The 15,881-nt window shown below is 37.4% G+C and overlaps 1 protein-coding gene across 1 annotated transcript in view; it reads left to right on the top strand.

The window, feature by feature from the left end:
- FRMPD4 (FERM and PDZ domain containing 4) overlaps nucleotides 1–15,881 on the top strand; it is a 269,256-nt gene that overhangs the window by 244,428 nt on the left and 8,947 nt on the right. Inside the window, exons 10-13 of the mRNA XM_044666971.1 lie at nucleotides 6,349–6,475; nucleotides 10,199–10,288; nucleotides 10,850–11,032; nucleotides 15,137–15,275. Of these exons, the coding sequence (XP_044522906.1) occupies nucleotides 6,349–6,475; nucleotides 10,199–10,288; nucleotides 10,850–11,032; nucleotides 15,137–15,275 (539 nt within the window). The remainder of the gene's footprint in view (nucleotides 1–6,348; nucleotides 6,476–10,198; nucleotides 10,289–10,849; nucleotides 11,033–15,136; nucleotides 15,276–15,881) is intronic.

The raw sequence follows: 15,881 nt of genomic DNA, 5'->3' as shown, positions 1-15,881 counted from the left end.
TCTCCCTCACTCTCTCTCTCTTTGTCTCTGTCTCTCTGTCTCTATCTCTCTGTCTCTGTCTCTCTGTCTCTATCTCTCTGTCTCTGTCTCTCTGTCTCTGTCTCTCTCTCCCTCACTCTCTCTCTCTTTGTCTCTGTCTCTCTGTCTCTATCTTTCTGTCTCTGTCTCTCTGTCTCTATCTCTCTGTCTCTGTCTCTCTGTCTCTGTCTCTCTCTCTCCCTCACTCTCTCTCTCTGTCTCTCCCTCTCTCCCTCTCCTTTCTTTCTCTTTCTCTTTCTCTTTCTCTCTCTCATACTCTCTCTCACACACACACTCACTCTCTCTCTCTCTCTTTCTCTCTCTCTTTCACCTTTCCATCCATCACAGGGCCTATACTTACATTCATATAGCACTTTATTTTTAGAATACATTTTTACATCCATTATCTTATGTAATACAAGAATCCTGTGAGATAGAGCGCAAGTATTATTATCCTAATTTTATTTCTATAAAATGATAACCCATTAGAAATGTCTTTCATCCAGCTTTATCTATTTTATGGATTAAAAAAAACTGATATGAAGTGACTTATTTCATCAATGCCAGGAGGCATATTATAGAGAGAGCTTGGTCTAGGATGCAGCCAATTCTCTGGACTTACAAACACAAAGCTGTCTTTCAGTTTTTAATTGAATATCTGCTGATATCTAAGAGGGCAGCTAGGTGGCGCAGTGGATAGGGTGCTGGAGTCTGGAGTCAGGAAGTCTTGAGTTCAAATCTAGCCTCAGACATTTAGTAACTTTGTGATCCTGGGCAAGTCACTTAGGCCCTGTTTGTCTCCGTCTCCTCATCTATAAAATGAGTGAGAGGGGGAAGCTACATGGATCAGGGGATAGAGAGTCAGGCCTGGAGATGGGAGGTCCTGGGTTCAAATCTGGCCTCAGACACTTCCTAGCTGGATGATCCTGAGCAAGTCACTTAACCTCCAATGCCTAGATCTTACCACTCTTCTGCCTTGGGACCAATATACTCTAAGATGGAAGATAAGAGGTTGTTTTTGTTTTGTTTTGTTTTGTTTGTTTTTTTAATGAACTGGAGAAGGAAATGGCAAACCATTCCAGCATCCTCGCCTAGAAAACCCCAAATGGGGTCACGACAAGTTAGACACAACTGAACAACTACTGAAAGACAAATTGACATCTAAGAACAATTTTCATGCCCATTTTTAAAGTCAGCAATCCTCTGATTGTGTCCTTCTCATTCTCTTACAAATAAATCTATCCATTTTGTTGTAGACTAAAACCCAGCTAGAAACCATAGTCTCAACTGAATAAATACCTAAACAGTTCTGCAGCCATTAGATTTTAGCATGGTGGAGAATGAGGGCCCTGTGTCCTTCTAAGAAACAGTAGTAATGATGATGCCAGAATGGTCGTTATCGTCAAATCCAAATACCACCATGAAATATCAGACGCTTTCTTGCCGGTCCCCCAGCTGGTCCATGTTTCTCTGAATCCTTTAACTACCATTCATTGAGATGCATAATGGGAAGAAACAAGAGGACTGGAGAGGGAAGGGGAAGTTGTCAAGGTTGAAGCACCCTAGATTTAAAGCTGAAAGGGACCTCAGAAGCTATCTGGTTCGACTGAATATTACAAATGAGGAAACTGAGGTCCAGAGAAGCTAAAGTCTTGACCAAGGTCACATTGGCAGATCCGGCTCTGGGTCCCTACAAGCATGTTTAGCATAGAGAAATAAATACAAGTATATATGTGTGTATATGTGTGTGTGTATATATATATATATATATATATATATATATTACATGTAATCACTGTGTACACAGATCAAAAACAATGATAATTAAGGTCCTGGATTATTTTTGTGCAGATTGGACTTTTACTCATTTAGGCAGGCAGACGGACAGTATTTACGGAAAATTTTGGCTAGGAAAGGTGCTCAGTCAGGATACAAACAAGGGATTTGCAGGTCTTGTTCTCAAGGATCTTACAAAGTAATTGGGTAGACAAGATGCTTCAAAATGAGATTTAGTAGTGAAATAATAATAAGATTTGAATAGCAAATCAATAAGCATCATGAGATTGCATATGCTATGTGCCAAAGTGTTGGCATAGATAATAAATAAGTACCATAAGTTCAGAGGAAGGAGACAGTCAAGTAACTCTGAGAAAGAACTTGATCAATGAAAGAGGTATAGTAATTTAGTCTAATGAGCTGTGAGTCAGAACAACCGGGCTCAGGCCTGGCCAATTACAAGTTATGTCAACTTGGACAAATCAATTTAATCAATGTTTTTTTAAGACCTATTATATATAAGGCAGAGAAGCATAATAAGGTTTTAGAATAGGAAAGAACAATAACAATCATTTAATCTAAAAACCATTCACAGATAAAAAATAAACTGAGACCCACATTGGGGTCAATATTTACCCAAGGCCACATATTAACAAATTCATAGAATCTCATTTGGAAGGGATATCAGAGATTGTTTAATCCAATTTGCACCTGAATAAGAATCATCTAAACAATCATTCATCTCTGCCAGAGATTTCCAGGGATGGGGAATGCTTCACTTCCCAAAAAAAGGCCTATTCTAACTTTTAGACAGTTCTAGTTCCATGAATATATTACTTCTCTTCTCAAATATGTATTAAGCATCTACTACATGCTAAGCATGCTCTAAGAACTTAGAGCTCTAAGCTCTAAGATACAAAGAAATGTTAAATGTGGTTCCTGTTTCCAAGGAACTCACACTCTAACTTGTGAGACAACATGCAAACAAGATATATACAGGATAAATTAGAGATAATCAATAAAGGGAAAGCATCAGTATTGAAGAGAAATTTAATGGAGCCAGAATTTATTAAGTACCTACATGTGGCAGATACTGCTAAGCCCTCTACAAAAGTTATCTAATTTGACCATCACAGCCTTAGGAAGTAGGTACTACTATTATCCTCACTTTACAATAGGGGAAACTAAGGCAGAGTGATTTGCCCATAGTCCCACAGCTAGGAAGAGTTACAGTGCATTTGAAGTAGGGTTTTCCTAAGTACAAGACGTTGTTCAGTTGTTACACTATTGTCCAACTCTTCATGGTCTCATTTGGAGTTTTCTTAGCAAAGATATTGGAGTGGTTTGCCATTTCCTTCTCCAATTTTTACATAGTGCTTTAGTTTTTGCAAATCACTTTAAAAATATTAGCTCATTTTGTGGTAGTAAAGAATTGGAGATCGAAAGGTTGCCCATTAGTTAGGAATGGCTGAACAAGTTGTGCAAATGTTATTTATGGAATGCCATGTGCTATAAGAAATAACAAGTAGGATGATTTCAGAAAAATCAGGGAAGACTTACATGAACTGATACAAAGTGAAGAGAGCAGAACCAGAAAAAAAATTGTACCCAGTGATAGCAATGTTTCTTAATGAACAACTATGAATAATTTAGTTATTTTCAACAATGCAATGAGCCAAGACAGTCCCGGATACTCGTGATGAAAAATGCCCTGCAAGAAAGAACTAATGGAGTCTGAATTCAGACGGAAACATCCTATTCATTTTCCTTCTTTTTTATTTGAAATCTCTTCCACAAAATGACTAATGTGGAAAAAATGTTTTATATGATTTCACACAATTTCACATGTAAAAATCTAAAAAAAAGAATAATATTAGCTTACTTCATTCTCATGATAATTCTGAGAGGTAAGAATTATTATTGTGCCCATTCTACAGTTGAAGAAAGTGAAACACACAGAGATTAAATGACTTTTCCAAAATTCCACAAGTACTAAACAGCTGAGGTCACATGTGAAAGGCTTGAAGAAGGTAGGTAGGACTTCATCTGAGACCTGAAGGAAGTAAGGAAAGGCAAGAAGCAGAAGGAAATAAGGAAGGAGAGAGTCACAGGCATTGGAGAAAAACAAGTGTATTTAAGTTGTTTTTTTTTAAATTTTACTGTTGTGTTTTTTTTATATCCCATGGTTATTTCACTTTAATTCTCCTACTCCTTGACTCTTCCTTGTAACAAAGAAAAACATTTAAGCAAAGGCAACCCAATCAATCATATCTGAGAATGACTACCACAGTCCACATCCATAATCTCTACCTATCTACTGGAAGAAGAAGAAGCCAGGGCTAGGATTATTCATTGCAGTTCATCAGAGTTTGATGGGGTTTTTATTGTTAATATCTTTAACATAGTCATAGTCAAAATGTATATAATGTTTTCTTGGCTCTGCTGTCTTTGCTCTGCATCAATTCATACAAATCTCCCTGTGTTTCTCTGGATTCCTCATTCTTTATGCCACTAACTGTTCCATTTGAGGCAAGAGAAGTAGAGCAAATTAGTTCTGTATTTTTCTAGCTAGAGCAAATAGGCAAGCATAGACATAATTAATATCAATAAGTGCCTTTAATAGAAACATTATGATATAGTGCTCTAAAAATGGTTTCTGTACAGCAGCTCCATGAATTAACATAATTCAAATTTTATAGATGAGGAAATAGACCAAAAGCAGTTAAATAACTTGCTTAATGCCACTAAGGGTGGAGGGCAGCTAGTTGGCACAATGGTTAGAGCGCTGGACCCATAGGCAAATTCAGCTCAAATTCAACCCCAGACATTCACTAGCTGTGTGAACCTAGGCAAGTCACTTAACCCTGTTTGCCTCAGTTTCCTCACCTATAAAATGAGCTGGAGAAGGAAATGGCAAACCACTCCCATATCTTGTCAAGACAATCCCAAATGGGGTCACAAGGAGTCAGACACGACTGAAAAACTACTGAACAATGACAACTAAGTATTGAAGTTAGGATCAGAACCTGGGTTTTCTGACTCCTTGAAGTCTAATACTTTTTTTCTCTTCACTGCCTGAGAAAAACAAAAAAATGCTGTAATGGCAAACAGCAAACAACCCCCCACCCAAACACACACACACACACACACACACACACAAAATAGGAAAGAGACCCAAAGAATGATAAAAACAAATGATAGAAACAAATAGAATCAGTGATACAAAAAGATTACAAAAGACAAAATGCAAACCCTCAGGTACAATTGCTCCCAAATTCTGAGTTGACCTTAAATCTCAGGGCAAGAAAGAATATTTTGTTATTATTGAATTGTTTCTGACTCTTTGTGACCCCTTTTAGGGATCATTTATTATTGAGAAACATTATATAAATATTATTAATATTATCAGAAGTAATAACTATTATTGAGGGCCTAATTATGCCAGGCAATGTGACAAATGCTGGGGATACAAAAAAGAAGCAAAACACCATCCCTGCCCTCAAGGAGCTTTCAGTTTAATAGGGGGACAGCATGTAAATAATTATATGAATTGCAAGCAATTTACAGGACAAATGTTGCTGTCATTTAGTTGTTTTCAGTTGTATCTGACTTTTCATGATCACTTTTAGAGTTTTCTTGGCAAAGATCCTTTTCCAGCTCATTTTAAAGATGAGGAAACTGAGGCAAGCAGGGTTAGGTGACTTGTCCAAAGTCACACAGCTACTAAGAGTCTGTGGCCAGATTTTTACCCAGGTCTTCCTAACTCCAGGCCTGGCTTTCTATCCACTATAACACTTCACTTCCCTAAGGAAGAAATGCTTCTCTTTAAAAATTAAAGCCTTCAGAGACAGCTAACTGGCTCAGAGGATAGAAAGCCAGGTCTGGAGATGGGAGATTCTAGGTTCAATCTGGTCTCAGACATTTCCTCTCTGGGCAAGTCACTTAATCCCAATGACCTACCCCCTCACTGTTCTTCTATCTTGAAAACTGATACTTAGTATGGATTCTAAGACAGAAAGCAAAGGTTTTCAAAAAAAATTAAAGCCTTTTATGGGAAGACTTAATGAACTGATACAAAGTGAAGAGGCATAACCAGAAACAAGAAACACAGCATCATAAATGGGAAGAACAAAGGAAAACAACGAGGAAATAATTGAAACTGAAATGTGGCATAATGACCAAATTCAGCCCTTAAGAAGAAATAATATGAGAAAGAAATCTTGCTCCCTTCTTTGCAGAGACGGGGAACTAGTAGTGAGGAACATTACATATGGATATAGTTAATAGTTTATTAGTAAACTAAAAATAAAAATAAAAACTTTTTTCTCAGTTTTATTCTATTTTGAAAAAGGAGGGCTCTCTAGGAGGGGAAAAGGAAAGGGATGTGATATATCTTCGGAGCACGAAAAGCATGTTGTCTCCTGTGCCTCCAAATTTATCCACTCTCTGCCTCTTCAGGAGTTCATTTGTTCAAACAAACATCACAACACTGCTTAGCCCTCCACAACCAAATAGCCCAGGAATGTGAAATTAAAGATATGCCTTTTATTGCAGAAAAGAATGGGGATTAGAGACTTTTCTTCCATCTGCCGTACTGCAAAGCATGAAAGAGAAGAACATAAAGAAAGCACTTTCCCACCTTGTCAAAGCAAATCAAAACCTAGTACCGCCGGGGAAAAAGGTATTACATTTGCATCTTAATAGAAAATATATTTGATAAAGAAGACTGCATGCATTAAAAATGCTGAAAATGAGTCCTTTGGTAAAATACTTAGCACCACACTTTCAGAAGCAGTCATACTGTTTAACTTCTGTGTTCACTTCAATGTTTTTCCAAGAACAAGGAAAAATAAATATATTTATTAAAACGAAAGAACTCACCAGAAAATAACAAACTATTATTTGCTACTCACAAAGGGTGTGTGTGTTTTTCCCTGTTTAGGGTCTATGGCTAATGGAAAAACTTGAGTATTTATGTTTCCCATCACCTCTGAACCTAACCCAAAGTGGTTCTTTAGTGATATTACAAGAAGCTTTGTTTTTTCTTTTCTCTAACACTGAATAATACATAATGAATAGGTGGGGGGTGGGGGCAGTTGAGTAGCTCAGTAGATTGAGAGCCAGGCCTAGAGACGGGAGGTCCTAGGTTCAAATCTGGCCTCTGACACTTCCCAGCTGTGTGACCCTGGGCAAGTCACTTAACCCCTATTGCCTAGCCTTTAACATTCTTCTGCCTTAGAACCAATACACAGTATTGACTCCAAGACGAAAGGTAAGAGTTTAAAAAATAATAAGAAGAATGAATACGTGTATGTAAGTATAGTATAAAAATTTTTCCATCATATATATGTATATATACATATATACATATATATATGCTCCCTTAAAGAAAAACCATAACAATTGGTAGACCTCTCTCTCTCTCTCTCTCTCTCCCCCCTCTGTCTCTCATCTCTTTATCTCTTTCTCTTTCAATCTGTCTCTCTATATATTATACATAATATATATATATATATAAAAGAAAGTTATATATCTGAAATTCACCTATATCTGCTTCATTAGACTATAATTTATTTACTGCATAGAAATTAGATCTGGCTTTTCATTCTTAATGTACTTTAACTTTTTCCACAAGGTATGAACTTATTCTCTTGAAACAATCAGCTTTAGTGGGCAGCTGGGTAGCTCAGTGGATTGAGAGCCAGGCCTAGAGACGGGAGGTCCTAGGTTCAAATCTGACCTCAGACACTTCCCAGCTGTGTGACCCTGGGCAAGTCACTTGACCCCCATTGCCTACCCTTACCAGTCTTCTGCCTTGGAGCCAATACACAGTATTGACTCCAAGATAGAAGGTGAGGGTTTAAAAAAAATCAGCTTTAAATCATTTATGAATATCTGGTAAATTATGACCAAATTTGTTTTTAGATTGCATACAATAAATTGAAATATACACTTGGTACACTACCAAAAAATGCTTCACTTGCCTGAGTAATAATATATGCCAAGCTTTTTAAAAAACGTAATTATTCATTGTTAGTATTAAATAGAATAATTACTCATTATTAGTTCTACAGAGTGATTTTAAAGAGGAGAAATATGACTTGAGCATGTGCACCAATGGTAGATACAGAGAGCTTTGGTTTATGGATGATAAAAAGGCAGGTAACATAAATCTGCTTGGTTATGGTGTTTCTACAGATAGAAATAGTAGGATCCTTCAAAACATTGGGCCTACAAAATTGGATGCAGTCTAACAGCCCGGGAAAACACTTATTGGTTGACACGAACCATAAAAGCTTTTGTGAATAGGCCATAAATCTGTATTTATTTATGTTGGTAATTTTCTGGTGTTAATGTCAGATATTATATCATTGTTTTAGTACCTAAAGTACCCTGGTTTCTACTCCCCATTCCTCTATCGCTTCCTTTAAGAAATCTGAAAAAGTCATTTGAACCATCGTCACCAACCTTTCAAGTACATCCCTAGGTCAAAGAGAGGATGCCTCATCCTTTATGAAGAAGGCCTAGAGTTAAAAATGGGGACCATTTCTTTCAGTTGTGTTTGAATTCTTATTCTACTCTTCATGGCCTAATTTCTTTTTAAAGTCCTTGGCCCATTTCTTTTCAACCTGGCCTTGGCTAATTTACATAAGTATCTGGCTCTCTAACACATTGCCAGAGAGGTTCTATGACTAATACAAGATGGTGCCAGAAGTGTATCCAAGTCTTCTGATTCAAGACTCGCCTTCCTTTATTCCTTCATTCCTTCGACATTCCTTCTTTCCTTATTTTCTTCCTTCTTTCCTTACTTTCTTCCCTTCTTTTCTTTCCTTCCTTACTTTCTTCCTTCATCCTTCCTTCTTTCATACTTCTCTTTCCTTCCTTCTTGTCCTCTTTCCTTTCTATAGTTCCTCTTTACTTCCATCTTATTTGTCTCCCTTTAATTCTTTTTTTAATTTTATTGATTTTTTCTCTGTATTACTATCACTTCCCAGTGTCTTTTCTGACACCTCCCCCACTCCATCCAGCAGAGAACCTTCCCTTGTTTACAAAAAGACATAATCAACACATTGACCATGACTGACAATGTACACCTCACTCTTGCAACCACAGTCCATCACCTCTCTGCCAAAAGGCAGGAGGTGTGCTTCCAAATGATCCTCCTACTCTACTACAACACCTCCCATTAAAAATACATATTCAGGGGCAGCTAGGCGGATAGCAAGCCAGACCTGGAGATGAGAGGTCTTGGGTTCAAATCTAGCCTCAGATACTTCCTAACTGTGTATTACTGGGCAAATCACTTTATCTCAGTTGCCTAGCCCTTACCATTCTTCTGCCTTGGAAGAGACACTTTGCATCTTTTCTAAGACGGAAGGAAGGAAGGAAGGAAGAAAGGAAGGAAGGAAGGAAGGAAGGAAGGAAGGAAGGAAGGAAGGAAGGAAGGAAGGAAGGAAGGAAGGAAGGAAGGAAGGAAGGAAGACAACATTACAGTCATTTCCCTGTAAGAACAGTATGTATAATTCTTTTCATCATTGCTGTTAGATTTTAGATTTCTTATTTACTGGTATCAAACAAGGGCACTTATAGATCAAAAAAACTTTATGATTTGGCCCCTGTATTTTTAGATTTGTATAAAAGAATTCTTATCTAGATTGAATTTCATTTGTAAATGATTCATGTGATTCAAATTCAGACTCTTGGAGGTAAATGAATAAAATATGAGCTTCCATAGTAAGTTTAAACATTTCCACAATTCATTCTGAGTTTAGAAAGTTAATTTTCTCTGAGAACTTATAAAGACCTGAAGAAACTTGGCAGAGAGGAAGTTAGAAGCTAGGGATTAAATGGCTTTCTACAAATTGCAGGTACTAGAATTTAAAAAAAAAAAAAAACAACTAAAAACCCTAAGTCCTTAACAAATGCTGAATAGGAGTGAACCTCACACAGTTCCTGTTTTTTGAGCTTCCTCCCATTGGTGAACCAGAGTTTGGAGAAAAGCCTGCTTTTGTCACTGATTACAGTGAGAAAGCTCCAATCTGCTCTTGAAAATCCTTCAGTGAACAGATGTTTAATTTGAACATCTTAACTTCCTGTTCTCTCTTTTTGGAAGAGCTCCAGGGCTGCTGAATGCCCTGATGCAGCCCATCCACACTTCCAAATCCTTCCTACATTTCTCCAAATAAGTGAGATTTTAATTTTAAGATTTCAAGTTACATTCCTTCATCAGGAAATCGAATGCACTACAATTTCCTTTCTCCCCTGCCAGAGAGCCCTTGCCATGGGGAGCCCCATCTCCTTCTCCCATGTAATCAAGGCTCCATTTCCTCCTTTGGTTTTTTTCTTGATTCCACCTGCCTCCCAAGCTTTCAGTGATAACATCTTAGCTTTTCTTTCTCCTCAGCTATCGGCTTTGCAAGCCAAGGTCCATTATCTCAAGTTCCTCAGTGATCTTCGATTATATGGAGGCCGTGTATTCAAGGCAACATTAGTGGTAATAACTTATTTTTTTTCTTTACTTTATGAAAAACCTCTCTAGTCTGTATACCATCATTACTGAAATTTTCCTGCATAAGATCCAGTTTGATGACAGAAGCAGATCACTGCGGGTTCTTTCCTGGGGTTCATTTCTAACCTACTTTGCTGCAGTCTGAAAATATCAGAAGAAATGTTGAACTAGATAATACCAGCTGCAAAGTGCCCTAGAAAAATTTACAGACCCAGAAGGGGAAAAAAATTTCTAATACAGTCTCCTTTTAAATAACTGAGGCTGTAACAGCTTTCACAAAAAAAAAAAACAAAAAAAAACTTTATTAACTGAATACTCCAACAATTCATTGATTCATATATATTATGATGTGACATAGCATTTACTTTTTGAATAATTCATAATATATATCCTGGCCTCAATGTAGTAATATCCTTGGTTTCTCATCTAACTGAAGGAATTAGTAAAGCAGACAGAAACATTGTGTAAGCAAAATGTAAGCTTATAAGAAAAAAAATAATTCTGGTTTTTCCAAAGACTGATTCTGTTTTTCTGTTTCTGACACAGCAGGCAGAAAAGCGCTCAGAAGTGACTTTGCTAGTTGGACCCAGATATGGAATAAGTCACGTGATAAACACCAAAACCAACTTGGTGGCTCTTTTGGCTGACTTCAGCCATGTCAACAGGATTGAGATGTTTACAGAAGATGAAGGCTCTATTCGAGTGGAACTCCATGTATTAGATGTGAAAGTAAGTCTAATTCCTGCCACTAGATGGTACAAACTTGCTTTATACAAAGTGATTGAACAGTGTGCGTATAGTTATATGGATCAGCAGCCAGGTGATGCAAATGGATCTCTAGTCTTGAAATTAGGAATAGTTCATGAGTTCAAATCCTGCCTCAGATGCTTATAAATTGTGAACCCAAGCAAGGCACTTAACCTCATCTGTAAAATGCAGTGGCTGGACTTGGTGATCACTAAGATTATTCCTAACTCAAAAATCTATAATCCTTTTGGAATATGTCATATTTGTGTGTGTGTGTGTGTGTGTGTTTGTGTGTTTATGCCAATAGAATGTGATCTCCTGGAAGATAGAGCTTGCTCCATTTTTTTGTCTGTGCCCAGACCGATGCTTGATTTATAGTTCAGTCATTCAGTCTTGTCTGACTCTTCATGACTTGCCCATAGCTATCCAGAAGATTTTCTTGGCAAGGATGTAGTTTGCCATTTCCTCCTCCACTGGATCCTTTTGTCAGTCAATCAAAAATAAGTGATTTGCTCATGCTCACACAGCTAGGCAGTGTCTGAGACTAGTTTTGAACTTAGATCTTCCTGATTCCAGACCCAGCACTCTATCCACTGAGTCACCCAAGCTGCTTCCTGCCTGATATAAAACAGATATTTTTAAGTTATTTTAAACCTTTAGAATTGATTCTTTGTATTGGTAAAGGCTAAGCAATTGCGATTAAGTGACTTGCCCAGGTTCACACAGCTAGGAAGTGTCTGAGGCCAGATTTGAATCCAGGGCCTCCCATCTCTAGGCCTGGTTCTCAATTCATTGAGCCACCCAGCTGCCCCTAGTAAATGTTTAATAAATGTATATTCATTTATTGACTTACTGATGACTACATCAGAGATGCTTTCAAAGTCCAAAGCAAACTGGCTCCAGGATGTCTCAGAGGTGGCAAACTAGAAGAGCAGAACCAAGGTCTAGGACCAAGAAGAGAGCCTCTCCTCCTCCTAAATGGCTGTACGACCTGCCAAATCTCTTAACTTTTGGTGGCCTTAATTTCACCTTTTGTAAAATGAGAAGGTTGGAGTAGTTCTAAAAGCCTATGATTGATGAGGCTTCTTCCTAAGCAAAACAGGTGCTTGGTTCATTAAATTCAAGTGACCTGAATTGAATTAAATGTTGATATACAGGCTAGTTGTGCTTTTGAACTCTAGAGTAAAATTTGAGGGATTTCTTCTTCTGCTTTGTCTTCTTTCTTGGAATTCGATCCCTGATTGCTAAACTTCATATAGGTGAGCTAAGGGATGATTCTCAGGTCCATGAGAGTTGCCATACACTTTGAGGAAAAGTTTTTCTGTACAATCCTCACAATAACCCTGGGAAGGAAATAACCCCACTTTTATTGTCTGCATATTACATGAGAAATTGAGGATTAAGGTATTGGCTCAAGATTATATAATTAGTATGTGCCAGGTCTGAATCTAAGCCTTCTGTCTAGGTTCAAGACTCTCTAGACTATATCAATGAATGTGGATGTCATTGGTGGGGAAGCAGAAAGAAAGAAGTGGGCATGGAGGTTATAATAAATTGATATTGTAGGAAAAAAAAACAAAAAGCAAACCTTTTCCCCAAAATTATACATTGATTAGACTACCAGACATAATAAATTAATCCTTCTTTACCCCCACCACAAATATACTTTGGGGAGAGGTGAAGTAGGGAGTTCAGGGAAAGAGTCTGATCTAGACCTGGGATTTCTGGGTACAGAGAACTGCCAGGGTGGAAATTTTCCATAAATACAGATCAGCAATAGAGTTGTTTGGAGTAGTGACAGATTGATTGGCTTGCCTATGGCCACACGGATAATGTCAAATAGATGCTGAACCTGAGTCTTTCTGACTCCAAGGCCAGCTCTCCCTCTCCACTATGGCATACTGATTTCCCACTTAGATTTGGTATACTAAACTACTAATGTTTTTGCTAAGAAGAACTAGAAGGTCCAAATGATAAAGGCTCAAGCAGGAGGGGTGCTATTTGTAGTGACCCTATTGTGTGAGAATGGAGGAGGAGAGAGAATGAATATATGTGTGGTTTAAAAAAAAAAAGTCCTGTTAGGAAAAAGGAATACTTTCAGAGCAGGAGGAGCTATCCACAGCCAGAAAAAAGCTAATAGTAGGAAAACTTGATCAGGGAGTTTTGTTTCAAGAAAAAGGAAGAAGTCTACCAAATTCTGCAATGGCTATGTGACTTTATCAGTTTAGATGGTCCCTCCAACATTACAAATCCTAATCTATTCATATGGGCCCTTCTTGTGCTAGAGAGAATTTTTTTTAACTAAATTCAATGAATTTGCCAAGTCAGGTCTTCTACATAGAGAACAAGTTAGATGTGAGGTCTTGGAAGTAGAACTGAAGCCCAGATAGAAAGGATTGTGCTTTCTCAGGGACCATAGAAATGAAGAAAACTAAGAAAGAGAAATTGATTTTTGACCAAACTCTAAGTCCAAAAAGCCCAGAATCTAATTTCAAGGTATTGATGAAGCATTGAACTAACCATAAAAATAAGTCTATGACATGATTCTTTTAGATGTAAATATTTTTTCACTGGAGTGAATCACAAAGAACAATCCCACTGGCAAATGGAAAATTGGTAACTCCCCTCAGTAACTTTAAAAGGCAGTCAGTTTGGGAGAAGGAGAGCACACAAATTGAAGATGACCCTGCAGATGATCAGACAGGTTTCTCTCTCCTTCCCTTCCTCATTGGTCATGGTGTCTAGTAGAAATTTGCTAAGGAAGTAAAATCCTCGAGTTCTTTGATTCAAGAGCATTCAAGGTGCAATGGAGAGATATGAGATATATAATTGAAGATAAGCATGACTATAGAAAGGTAATGACTTCAAAGAAGAAAAAAAATTGAGGAATGGGACTTTTGGCAGCAGAGAAGAGAGTCAGCTATAAACTTGAAAGAGAACTGGACCTAACAATGCAGAGTCAAATTGTGATGAAAAGCAAACCCTGGGACCCCACCTGAATAACTATCCTAGCAGTGATACCACACTCAGGTAGAACTGAATGAAAACAATAATGACTACAAGGCCCTGAAGTTCCAAGACTCATGAGCTCCTTTGTCATGTGTATATCCTACACCTGTGCCTCGTTACCATTGTGATCTATATTTGAACCCACTTAAATTTAGTTGCTATCTAGGTTTATGTAGCTAGGGTGGAGGGAGGAATGGAGGAAAATATTTTGTAGCTACTGTTCTTAATAGATGTCTTTGCTGAGAGTTCATTGTATCTATACTCTGACTACTAATGAGAAGCACCCCAGTGGGGCCTCATGAATTATGATGTTACTGGTAGGGTCTCACAAGGTTACCCCTAGAACTAGAGTTAGCATCTTCCTTCTAGGGACTGAGTCAAAAAGTGTGAGAGCAAATTAGGAGAGCCCAAGAAAGGGGTTGCTATTGCCACTATTAGCATTAGGTTGAGAGTAGAAATATGGATCTAGCATTATTTCTAGAAACAGCTAGCAAAGATTTTTGTCAACACCCTCTCTGTGAACCTCTGTCATTTCACATTTTATTTTAAAATATGATATCATCCCCTAACTTTGTGGTTTCATTTCTTTTTGGTTTCTCAGTCACTTCCATCTGATCCATACAATTCTCTAACACTAATTTTTGTACTGATCCTTAAACTTTATCTTCTTGTTATTTTCGGATTGGAATCTGGTACCTGATAAGCTTCCACTTCTTAGAGGCCATATCTTTGGAATGAAAAGGGAAATACTTTCTTTCCAGAACAGATGGATTAGATTTTATCATGGTTTTTTGTTTGTTCATTTTGTTTGTTTTCAAGGGACAAAACTTTTTATTTTCCAGGATTTTAAATGAATTCAGAATTTGCAGGCTTTTCAAAGACTGTCTCCTGAATATGTATATGTTAAGTCTTTCCTTTCTAGGCATGTCTAATTTATTCATTTGTTATTCTCTAATGAAGCATTTGCCAAGAAACTCCTTTCATTTATACTTCATAAACATAGCTATCTAGGTAGTGACACTTCAGTAAGGTATTTTAAATAGACAGCCTTTAACTAAAACTTTCTATTGTTTTTAGCCAATTATTCTTCTAATGGAACCATCAGATGCAATGAACCTTGCCTGTCTAACAGCTGGATATTACAGACTACTAGTAGATTCGAGACGGTCAATATTTAACATGGCCAACAAGAAAAATGCAGGAAACAGAGAAACAGGTATTCTCTTAAATGAATGAAACTACCTCATATTTCATTTTTCATTTCATTTGCTGGCCAGATTCTCAGACCACTGATAGTATTTTTGGAGGTAAGGGGGAAAGGAAATACTATAACCATGTTTTTAATTGTTGTTTTCTGTGATGATGATAAAAATAACCAATTTTCTATGTTACTATGGCGCTTGCCATATGCCAAATATCATGCTAAACACTATAATTGTTATCTCATATGATCCTCACACAACTTCAGAAAGTAGGCACTATTATTATCCTATCCTTTTTTTCAATAGATGAAGAAACTGAGGCTTAAGTTTAATGACTTGCTTAGCATCACAAAGCTAGTAAGTGTCAAAGGCCAGATATGAATTTGAGTCTTCCTAACTCCAGGTCTGGTACTTTATCCACTATGCCACCTGAATGCCCCTAACACAACAATGCCATTATACTCATAAATGATGGGCAGTTAATGATACTTTCCCCAGGATGTCTTTTCTACCAACTTGAGACAGAGGTATGGGAGAGAATCATCTAAAGGCTAAAATATGACAACAAAATTTTAAAAACTTAATTTTAAAAATAAAGTATAATAGCAAGCTAGTCCTAG

This window comes from Gracilinanus agilis, chromosome 3, assembly GCF_016433145.1.
Source record: "Gracilinanus agilis isolate LMUSP501 chromosome 3, AgileGrace, whole genome shotgun sequence".
In the NCBI taxonomy this organism is placed as follows: domain Eukaryota; kingdom Metazoa; phylum Chordata; class Mammalia; order Didelphimorphia; family Didelphidae; genus Gracilinanus; species Gracilinanus agilis.
This window is presented reverse-complemented; position numbering and strand designations above follow the sequence as displayed.